The sequence below is a fragment of the Ursus americanus genome, chromosome 4 (assembly GCF_024610735.1).
Source record: "Ursus americanus isolate L20-20 chromosome 4, mUrsAme1.1.p, whole genome shotgun sequence".
Classification (NCBI taxonomy): Eukaryota; Metazoa; Chordata; class Mammalia; order Carnivora; family Ursidae; genus Ursus; species Ursus americanus.
The window spans coordinates 49,694,281-49,706,696 of record NC_142130.1 but is presented as its reverse complement, the minus strand read 5'-3'; the positions used below and the strand labels follow the sequence as shown (position 1 = coordinate 49,706,696).

The 12,416-nt window shown below is 37.2% G+C and overlaps 1 protein-coding gene across 7 annotated transcripts in view; it reads right to left on the bottom strand.

Moving 5' to 3' along the window:
• Positions 1-12,416, bottom strand: part of CBLB (Cbl proto-oncogene B) — a 218,850-nt gene that overhangs the window by 74,859 nt on the left and 131,575 nt on the right. For all 7 annotated transcript variants that reach the window (XR_015724219.1, XM_045785283.2, XM_045785279.2 and 4 more), the window contains exon 10: positions 5,206-5,409. Coding sequence is in view for 6 of the 7 variants with exons in the window: in XM_045785283.2 (XP_045641239.1) it covers positions 5,206-5,409 (204 nt within the window). In the remaining variant the exon portion in view is untranslated. The remainder of the gene's footprint in view (positions 1-5,205; positions 5,410-12,416) is intronic.

Sequence of the window (12,416 nt, the reverse complement as noted above, 5' to 3'; positions counted from 1 at the left end):
AGGAGGATGTATAAAAAAGGATAAAAGAATAATTCCTTTGATCTCTGGTCACACCTGTATTTCTTTTTACATGGCCATTCGTTAAAATTTTAAATATAGTTTCAAGAAAATGTAACGGTTAAGACCTAAGGAATTAATCTCAGTTCCTATACTAGGTCAGTCTGTGAACATTTTCATTTTGAATGCAAATCTTTATTTTGTTTGTAATTTTATATATTTGGTGAAAAATATGTTCTATCAACATAATTGCTGAGGAACTGTTAAGACGCCTTACACCTTTGACAAAATGAAACAAACCTCTGACTGGCAACAGACACCTTTTCTTAGCTCTGATCTGACTGAAGTCAGAGAGAAGGACGCCATCTTACCAATCACACCCTAGACTTCCTCTGAGGACTCACTCAGATCTAATTATCCAGAAATTCTGACAGCTTGAGTATTCAGGCAGTGGTACAATTTCAAGCAAAATCTAAAACATCTTCTAGTTAAAATCATCAAATAGACTATTTCTAGGATGGTAAGCCATACGCTGTATTATAGATTTATACATTCTGTTTGCTTCTATAAGATTAGCATTACTATATTTATGAAAGAAACAATAAAAAGATATTCTGTATGTTCAGTATGCAACTATTTATAAACTCCAGCTACAGAATATCACCATGGTAACAGGAATATACAAACAGCTCAGTCCTCCATGCTATGATAGAAGCATTACTAACTTAAAGAATGCAATATGCTTAAGACAGGCAAAAATTAGTTCACAATATAGTCGTCAACCTGCTCATAAACAGGAGAAGATGAGTATTTGAAACAGAAGATAGAAGACAACTGAATCATTCCACTGGACAATGACAGTCACTCTGGGAGTTGAGAGAATGAAATGTTTTAAAAATGAGTGAGTGAGTGAGTGAGTGAGTGAGTGAGGCAACAGAATGAAAAAACAGAGAGGGAGAAGATTCAGGTAGAAGAGCTATCGTGCCAAAATAGAAGTGTAATATTTGTTTACAACCTCAGCTGTTAGAACTGAATAGAATCTAATTTGATGTTTTGTACATTTATAGTCAGTCTTCAGTTTGGAATAAAGAAAGATGTGTAAGATTAAGTCACTGATTTCAAAGAACGTGTGAGAGTGCATGTCCATTTATTATTTCATTTAATAAATATTTACTGCATGTGTTTATGTACCTGGAAACACAAAAAGAAAGAGGACATCGACACTGGCCCTAAGAATTAATAGTCTAATAAAGAAGGCGCTCCTCTAAATAGAACCAAACAATCTCGTGTAACCCGAGACAGAAGTACACGTAAAGTGCTGTAAGAACATAACGTCACAGCAATGTTTTTCCCAATTAGTCAGAAAGAATTGATGCTTGCATCTACACTAAAATTGAGGTTTTACTGAAAGTTAAGCGGCAGGGATTTATGAAATATTATAAAATTTACAATCTGTTTAATTGACTAGAAGCAGATAAGTGCACATGAAGACATTTAATTGAAATATGACTCCTCAACTTAAAAACAAATAATGACAGTTGTTTAAATTTCTCCAATATCTAACGACTGCCAGAGGAAAGGAGAGAAATCTGCAGTGGCGCCTTGTGACTCCCACCTAAGCCACTGAAGGGGGACTTTGCTCTGGACAACGAACATCTGAGACCACCATTCTTCTCTTGGTAAACTAAAAAGAAGATCCGTGTAAAAGCCTCTCGGCTCCCTTGACAGAAAGCTCCCCAGTGTGCCAGGGAGAACAAAACATACACGGTCCTGCGAGTGGGTGAGAAGAGGTGGGGAGACCACGAGAGTCGCCCTGAACATCCTGCTGCGTGTCTCCTGTCACCAGTGACTCCCATCGCTTGTCAGCACTGAAGCAGGGCTCCAGCTTCAAGGTAATTCAGCAGGAAACAGACCAAGACGGCAACTTTCCCTAAACTCCTGGAGGGCAGCTACTGTTCCCCCGAGCAGTTAAAGGATACAGAGTTCTTGAAAGAATTCCTCTTAAGACCCTGCTCTCCTCCCCTGACATCAATCACTGAAAGAAGAAAATCCATTTAGTAAAGAAAAGTGAAATGCCTTCTTCCTAGCTAGGAAACATTACCTTCTAGGTCATGTGAACTACTTGAGCTGCTGTATGCTTCTTAACGACTTTTCTGTCATTCCCAATTATCCATGCATTCAATAAACATTCTTTATATGCTTACTGTGTCTAGACCTGGGGCTTGCGATCTTTTTCTTAAAGGGCTAGACAGTAAATATTTTACGCTTTGCAAGCCAAGCCAAGATGAAAAAAAAAAATCAAGGAAATTACGTAGGTACTTATAAACTCATTTAAATATATAGACATATAAAATGTAAAATCATTCCTAGCTCACAGAAAAACAAACCAAGAAAAACAGGCCACAGCTTGCTGATTCCAGTGCTAGATCACTGTCAAATATCCAGGCCAAGCTAAGACCATTAAGTCATCAAATTAAAAGGAAAGGTCTTTTGCATCAAGACCTAGCTTCTTCCAATAAGAGCCTACAGGGATGATTTAAGAAAGCTCTGCCCAACAGAATTATCTACTGGAGAATAGCTATTTCTATTATATCAATAATAGATATCTGAAAACCTATAGAAAATGTTCTATATCTGTACAGGTCAATATGGGAGCCATTAGACACAAGTGGCTATTGAACATTTAAAGTATGTTCAATGGGACTGAGGAATATTTTATTAAACTTTAATTATTTTAAATTTACATTTAAATTAGCCACATATAGCTAGTATACCAGAAAACAGATTTAATAGTCATTAGGTATCAGTTGGCAAGTCTCAACTGAATTTGCTTGGGTTTTTGGTGACCTATTAGGTAGGTGTGGGTGTTAATATTTTTATAGGGCATAAATATTTTTAGAATTTAATGTTTTGGTTTTTTTTAAAGATTTTATTTATTCGACAGAGAGAGAGACAGCCAGTGAGAGAGGGAACACAAACAGGGGGAGTGGGAGAGGAAGAAGCAGGCTCATAGTGGAGGAGCCCGATGTGGGGCTCGATCCCAGAACGCCGGGATCACGCCCTGAGCCGAAGGCAGACGCTTAACCGCTGTGCTACCCAGGCGCCCCTAGAATTTAATGTTTTTATCACCAGATCAAATTCAAATTGTTTTTAACTTCTGGTTAAAATTGTATTGGAGGTCAGTCATTATTCATGATATACATTATACTACAGAACTGAAAAGACCTTCAAAGGACAGGTAGTTAACGCTCTATCGAGTACAATGTGTGTGACATCTTGCAAGGAGGGCAAAAGAGACATATTGGGTGATGGCTCACAACTGGAGTTTTGAAGTTAGGAAAATCTGGAATAAAGTATTGGTTCTGCTACTGAGTACTACTGGGATCTTAGGCAAGCTATTTCACCTCTTTCTTCCTCAGTTTCATCCTTTGTAAAACAGGACAGTAACAGTAGCTTCTTCATTGGGTTGGTGAAATAATCAAATGAGATCAGGGATTCAAGAACCCAGAACAGTACCCTGTCACTGAAATCATCAATGTTACTATTTTATTACCACTAATAATTAAAATTAATAATATTGTATGAGGAATGGTCTAGCATACACTCTATAATCTGACTTAGTAGAAACCATTTCATGACTCAGCATGAGAGCGAGCTGCACATGCAGTTTAGGACATAGCACTGTACTGTTGTCCAGAGACATTAAGTTAGAATCTGGTCTCTTCAACTTCCTAGCGCAGCCACGTGACAGGTGTAGTCCTCACTTCCTTATCTGAAACATGAGAAGAATATTTACCTCTGCAAGTTGTTCAGAGGAAAAAATACGTAAAAAAAAGCTTTGCTCATTTAAAAGATACTGAGCAACAACTACTTCCTTTTTTCCATCTCTTGGGTCAAAGAAATTACATGCTTCAAAACTAAGTTGTCAGGATTAAAGGGTAGAATCCAGAGTAGTTTCTCTGAGAGTCAAATTATGACATTTATGAAAAATAATGAGCTGAAGAGTAGAAATAATCTCAGACCGCAAACGTCAATAGCCACGTTGGTGATGGTGACGTATCGGCACAATGTAAAAAATACCAAGGGTATACAACTTTGTTGAGAATGGAATGCTGAAATATAGAAAATACAGGAACCTCAGAGGTAAATTTTGATATCTGCAAGAAGGAGTAACCCAAACAAACGCCTCATCTGTTTCCTGCCCCAAGGGCTTCCCTACCACAGAGACGGACGCAAACGATCTGATGCCATTAAACGTTATCATCACTCCACCTAGATGGCAAATAGGACTCACGTTACCTGCCAAGTCCTAATGAATTTCAGTGGAGGCTCTATAAGGCTGTGACCTCAGCGGGGATGAGTGCCATGACTGATGAGCCCTGTCTGCCATGAGTCAGGAGGAGGGCTGGGACGGGGCACCTTCACACTCTATTTGCAGATCTTTTCATACCACTTATTGCCATTTCTCTGATTTTGAAAACACAGAACTTCTGAGTGTAATCCAAATTTCATATATCTTTCTGTACACAGAATAACCTGATATCTAAGAGTCCAGTTCTCTTAATCATTCTATTTCTGGCTTGTAAATTATTCAGTCGGCATTCTAGTTCATGGACTAGCCTTTTGTGAGCTTAGCTACTCCAACTGGGCAGGAGCCTCCATTCTCAGTAAATTGACAAAGTCAATTTTCTGGGTCAGTAATTTTGATAAGCGAAGCCCATACTGTGGTAAATTCACAAAAGTAAATCTTATGTGACCTCTCAGTAGCCAAATGGAATGCTGGCTTTCCTAGTAAGAAAATAACTCGAACAGATACTTCCTTTAGACTTCAATAAAGACTGTTTTTATTCCGTTTCATCACTTTCAATTTTTATATTTTCTGTCTTAATTTTTTCTTCACTTTCTTAATTTTTCTTCACAGATCAGCTCCTGTCAGTCTTAGACGATGTTTATTTCTATGTGAAAACTCTCACCATCTCTCACTCTGAAGTTTAAAACCAGTGAGAGTACTTGGAGTAGACGCTAGTTCTTTCGCAGTCTAGGATTTCATCAACCTGTCAACATTACCTAGGTCCTCACCTTCCTTTTGATTCTTCCATCTTTCTTTCCCAAGCCCAAATCAATTCAGTCCTAGCCCATCTGTGACAGCATCAGTCCTTTCTCATGCCCACATACCAGCGTCATGAAACCTGTGCTTTATCATTTTACCTTTCGAACATTTGCCAACCGATTCATCATCAAGGACTCCTCTCGGTCATCATCATCATCCAGGTCAAGCATGGGCATTCCAAAGGGGTCGATGATGCTACAGCACCTGGAACCTTCATCTCTTGGATCAAAGGGGTCCACGATTATGGGCTCCGTTCCTTTTATTTCACAGCGACAGAAGGGGCAGCCTTGGCCGTCTGACTCCTGAACAAACAAAAAACATGTGATTGGTCTTTGTTCCAATAAAACAGTGCTGAAGGGCCAATGTTCTTCAACATAAAAAGAAGTTGCAAACAAGAGTTTTAGGGTAGGCAGTGAGAGTGAAGGAAGATCTGTCTTAAAGAAGTAATAGAGTAGAACACGGAGCCAACGAAATATACAATAAATGTTCAGTATCTCAAACTTTCAAAGAAAAACTTCTCTAAAAAAAAAAGTTTGATTTACCAAAGAAAAGGAGCCTAACATTATTTTCCTGAATTTTCACTTACAATTGTAATATATCAAAACTTGAAAGCCCCGTAGAAAACTGGAAATTGAATCATTTCCCTCTTTACCAAAAGGCTCCAGTGTTAAACATTCTATAAAAAGGACATTTTGATAAAAGTTCATCATAAATAAAGTAGTAGTATCAATTAAGCAAGCCATTCTGGTGAAGTTCCTGTGTATACAACTATGGCTAAATATTTCCATTTAATTGCCTAGGTTTTTAAAAATCTTGATTTATAATCAATGGGAAAAAAAGAAAGTAAATTGACATCTAGGAAACATCAACTGTCCTGAGAGCCTGTCATTCTGACACAGCTCATTTGGAATGTAATACCAGGTGAAATATTAAATTTTACCCCTCATCTTGCTTTCAAACTAGATACTGCAAAAAGATTTGTGCTAATACTTTCGGGCTGGAAACTCATTTATTGGTAATTATCGAAGGTTTTGTGCAAAGTCTCCCAATTCCATTTCTCAAAACTAACTGAATTAAGAATTCACAATTGGCAAGGAAATAGAACAAGACTCTGTCGTCATCCTGCACATAATGCTGCCTTCTGGAGCTAGATGGCGTAGGCTACTCACCGCCATATTTGTTTCTGCATTTTACCCTGATTTTAGTAGTGTGTTATTTAAAAAACAGTAAAAAGCATAAAATCATTTGAAATGGTGCCAATTCATCCCATTTCAGAGATGAGACAAGGGATGCAAAGAGAGCTAACATCTTTAAAGAAACCATTCAGTACTTAACTCAAGACCATCCCACCCACTTGGCATGATGGGAAACTGGTTATTTATTTATTTTTAAGATTTTATTTATTTATTTGACAGAGAGAGAGAGACAGCCCAGTGAGAGAGGGAACACAAGCAGGGGGAGTGGGAAAGGAAGAAGCAGGCTCCCAGTGGAGCAGGGAGCCCGATGCGGAGCTCGATCCCAGGACCCTGGGATCAGGCCCTGAGCCGAAGGCAGACACTTAACAACGGAGCCACCCAGGTGCCCCAGAAACTGGTTATCTGCAAGCCCTACACCAATGCTCTGAGCAGCAGTGGAATAACACTTGTGCTCTCCTCTCACTGGACGACTGCTGGGCATCCACTCTGGCAGATCCTGCGGTCGGTGGGTTATTCTCATCCAAACATCACTCAAATTAACAGAGTGAACATCTCCCTTTGCCACACACATTGTCAAAAAAAAAAAAAAGAAAAACAAATGCTCTTCGTACTAGTTAATGAAAACACAGCATTCCCTTATTCATCTACTGTTAGATAATTTGGGAAAGAAACTTGGGATGGTAAAGTAGGGGAACTAAGGTGGTGTGGAGAAACACAGGCAGGCTGATACAAAATCCTTTGATGTTTACTGCTACATATGCTTAAGCTGGAGGGCTTCAAGGCAATTTAAAGATTTTGCTCCAACATTTTACAGATGATAAAACTAAGACTTAATTCTTTTATATGACATTAACATTTCCTAACACGGGAGTACATATTTAAGGAAAGCTAAACTTTTCTCTTTTGTTAACAAGAACATTAAATGCCAAGTGCAGTCGATATATGTTATCATCTAGATAAAATCCCCTATCATTAAAGTCAAAAGGGATCCATATTCTGTGCTTATGATGGAATTTTCTTACAGATCTACATAAAATAATTCCAGAAAGATCGTTCTGATATATAAGAGCAAGATGGGAAAGAGCTGCTGTTCCCTGTGTGTCTTTAATGCACGAAGGATGGAAAGTAGTGCTCTGGGCCCTAAGTAGACACGTCATTCATTCATACATTTAAAAAAAATTATAGAAAATTTCAAACATAAGCAGAAGTAGACAGAAAAGTGTAATGAATCTGTATTTACCTACCACCCAACTTTAATAACGACCAGTTCATGTCCAATCTTGTTTCATTGATACCTTCACTTGCTTCCCCCACCCCTGGATTATTTTGAAGTACATCCCATACATAAATTCATCTATAAAAGTTTTAGTATGTGTATCTAAAAATAGAAAATCTTTTAAGACCTAATTAAAGTATAATTACCATAACTAAAAATCAGTCCACTTGAACTGAAACATTAAAGTCATTATGTTTTTAGCACAGTGCCTGAAATGTTTATGCCACAGTATTCAGTTACAAAAACTTTTCTTAGAACCTTCAAGGCCAATTTTCGTGCTGTTTTGCTTAAGGATGACTTCCAGTCTATGCCATCCATTTCTTGAGAGAACGTAACTGAAAAGATGAGTTTGGAAAAGGGAGGAGGGGAAGGGCAGTAATAGCATCTTGATGGCACCAGGGAAAGGACTCGGAATAGTTCATCTATAACTGAAATTAGTTTTTCTCCATCTCTGCTACCTGAAAGTTTAATACTGTACAAATTACTGATGTATGTTAGAGTCACTGTTTTACGAATACATCAAAAAGTATATTTTCTGTTTAGCTCTCTCTCTGTTGAGAGTTCACATGACTCACTAAATTAATAACAACAAAAAAATCCCCCCAAAAGCCTAAGCTGCAATGTATATCCACTTTGATTTGCAGGCACAGATCACACTGAATCTGTCTCCTTAATGGTATTTACTCAAATATGACTTCACCCATCACTGTCTCTGTATACTGACTACTGCCATATGCAAATTAAGTTTAACCATAAATTTTCAAATGCCACTTTGGTACCCTGCTCTAGTTTCTGTCAGATGGCTGACTGAATACACATGAAGAATGTCTTCAACAGACATATAACTCATCAGGGTTGTGCCTCATAATTAAAATAATATTTCTGTCAACATATACTTAATGCAAGATCAAGGAATGTATGTTAATGAAAAAGAAAGACCAATAAATAATTTCTTTTCCAGTCCTCAACATATTCACATCCTGAGAACATTAAGAGGAAGTACTGGGGACTCCATCTGTTCTAATTGACTCAGTAGATTTTACTTCCTCAAATAAGAAATACTTCCGAACCAAAGATGCAGAAGTTATCAGCGAGTACTACGCTCATCTGAAACTTAACTGTGCAATATGGTCATGACAAAATAATTCAGACTCATATGCCAACCATTAATATTAAGTTACTGATATTAAACAGAAATATAATTCAGGCAACCTGAGAACAAATTAACACTCGACAGAAAAATAGGAAAAAAATTCTTTAACTCCCAAAATTGCCCAGTCCCCAGTCACACCCTAGGTAAAAATCCAAATAAATACCCGTATCATCTCATGGTCATCAGCATCATGTACTGGTCAGCTTCTATATTCTTTCTGCTTAAACATTGTTCAGATGGATACTGTCTTTTAAATACCTTCTTTCATTTTTTTTAAGATACACATTGTATATAGTACAATTTATTTGCTCTCAGGATGATTATTAAAGGTCCCACTTTAATTTAAGGTTAATCGCTTCATGGCTTCCCACAGATTCAATATATACAGAGAAGCCTGAAGAATAACTAGGACTTCCTCAGTCTCATTTTGGAGTGCATTTTATATTTTTCACTGTGTGTGTGTATGTGTGCTTTCTGTATCAGTAACTTTTAATTTACATTACTTTGCTATATTTCACATAGATTTGAAGTTATCATAAATCATTTCTGTAAAGCATGGAACAATTATAAATAAGTAAATAACTGGAAAAATACATACATATGCTGAGAATAAATTGGGTCCATACTAAGCATTTTCAGAGCACAATATTTCCTACAGAAATTCAATAATTTCTTGTTAAAAGAACCAATGAGGATAATTAATAGTAATCTTAGAATAAATGACCCAGAGTGAAAGAGATGGTTGGTTTTGGTGCTCTTTTATGAGGAGCAAGGAAAAAAAGATGTTGGTAAATCTAGACTCTTCTAGTTTTAATTTGTGAGGCCCGTGAAAACAGCAAATCAGAAAAAGAGCACAGACATTCTGGATCAGGACACGTGAATTAGAATCCCACACCTACCAATCACAGCTGTGTGACACAGGGTAAGGCATTTCATCTTATTTGTAGGGTATAATGAAGGAATATACAGTTTAAGGGTTATTTCACTGATAAAGATAAATTAATTCAAAGCTTTCAAAGTATTATGCAAATTCTGGCATAATTACTATAAAGGTAATTTCAAAAGCAAAGAAATATAATAAGATAACTGAGGAAACCTGTCTTAGCATCTGAAAATAATTCACATATCCACAAGAATCCCCATCTTATAATGAAATGAATACAATTTTAAAACCACAGAATCACCACTGTTTATAAATTAAGAATAATCAGAATTGGAGACACCTTCATAAGTGATACTACCAGTTATTACCATCAGGAACAATACTAACTAAAATTTCAGACACTACTGTAAGCACTACCCATATATTAACTCATTTAACCCTATGAGGTAGATACTATGATTATCCCCATTTTACCAGTAAGAGAGCTGACAGTTGACAGAATCTGATGGAGGTCACGAAGCTGAGCAGCAGTGGGCAGGAAATTACATACACTGCTGTCCTACCACTATCCTGCACTGCAGCATCAGGATGTAGGGGTTCCTCAATACCATATTCATAACCCAGGTTAAAATAAAGTTGAAAAATAGCTGCCTACTACTGATCATTCAAAAATGAAAAAAATATTTTGTTCAAATCGCAAATTTCAAAATTAAATAAACTAGTATAATCAATATCATTTGCTCTAATTGAAAAGTTTCAGCTTTTATTTTATTTTTTAAAAATTTGTTTTTAAATAAATCATCCATGACCCCGAGAGAGAAACAGAAAGTGCACATGAAGGGTGAGGAGCAGAGGGAGAAGGAGGCTCCCTTGATGAGCAGGGAGCCCGATGGGGGGCTCCATCCTGGGACCCTGGGATCATGACCTGAGATGGAGGCAGACGCTTCACTGACTGAGCACCCGGGCTCTCTCCATAAAGTTTCAGCTTTCAACAGGAAGATGAAAAACTTGTCCTAATAATTATAGCATTCCTTGGGATATATTTTTTTACATAGTAAGAGCTTTTAAAATATTTGTTGCTAGAGTCCAATTTAAAATGTTAATGGATGAAGTTTATGCATTTGCATTCTAAAGGTGCTTTATTTAACGGAGTCTACTTTTAGAACACTCAGGAAAGGCCTCTCTTAGAGCCAACCAAGAACCTTTCCCAAGTGCCAATACCTGCTATTGTCCAGGCACATACAGTCAGCCCGCATTTAATACAGTCAAGCACTTGCTCTACCAGATTTTATTTTCTCCTCTTTTTCATTCCTACTGTTATCACTGTCATTCATGAAATAATTATAACATTTTTGGGATGACTCGGATAGCCCCTATATTACTCCCAAAGCGAAACAGGAGCTCCAACGTTTTATTGGATCACATTTATAAAAAAAGACACAACATGCAATCAAGTACAGAAATACCAATTTATAACCATCTTAAAGGCAAGTATAATCTTCTTATTTCTAGTACTAAGGTTAAAAAGTTTCACTGAGGCTAGAAATGTGAAGGTTGGTTACTTTTGAAGGAAGATACAATAAAAGATTATTTCTCTGTGCCTTATATGTGATCCTGTGAGCTGGCTTCTCACCCCTCTCACACATTTTTCCCCCAACAATGCTCTCTGAATATGGGACAGCCATAAATCTCTTTACTCATATTCCATATTAAAATCAGGGATTAGTGATTTTCATCTAATGACTTTGTGAAATTTTATTTTGAACATTCCAGATATCTTTCTTGTAAATTATTTGGAAAAAGATGCAGAAGAAATAATCACAGGAAGAAATTAATTTTACTTTTAATTGAATTAAAGTCCTTGGCAGTAATTCAAAACAAGGCTGCATATCCAATTGATAAATGTATATCCATTTTTATTTTGAAAAGAAGATGGGAAGAACACAGTTTAGAATTTGTGCAATTCTGTAAGCTCAGAAGCCACATTCTAGATTCTTGGGGTGTGGGGGCAGACACAGTACGAAAACAGTCCCTCACTTTACACCTCCTGTGGAAGCCTGCACCCTCACTGCTGTGCAACGGGCTACCCCAAAAAGATGTGGAGGAGTTCTGGGTGCAGAAGAAAAATGTTTTGTCAAGAAAACTGTTTTGCGAGGAAGTAGAAGAAAACTGCGAGTTTTATTGCCAAAGACAGCACAGAAATGCCGCACCCAGAGTGATAGTGCTTCAAAGAATGTCTCCAGAGAGGTGATTATTCAACTTATTTAGTATTCTGTGCAAACTCTGGCTTGCTTATTCAATTTATTAAATAACACAGATGTTTCAGAAGGAGAAAAAAGTATCTGACACCTCTTCAGAGGCATGACTAATGGGCCATTAGGACAGAAATGAAAGGGTAACCACTTGCCGCCTGGCACAGCTAACTGACACTTCTACCATGCGTTTCTTAGGGTTTCCGTTAATTACCTAAAATTGCAGTTTCCAATGAATTCAATTAAACCAAAGGAGGGCAATAAATGGAAGGAAAAGTTGGTGAAGAATGACTTGCTAAAAATGCACACTGGCTGAACACATAATGTTTTGTGGTCAGTGTTTAATATTTCTTTCCTATTGGACTCTGACTGATTTATCAGAGCTACTTGGCAGATGAGCAACCTTTAAAATCCCTTTCCAATCAGCATGCGAACCAAAGTAGTAGAAAGTAACAAAAGATGTCTCGAATCCATAATTAAATTTGAAGGATCACAGGATGTTCATTTCCAGTAATGATTATTAATACATGCCCCTTTATAAAACTTTCA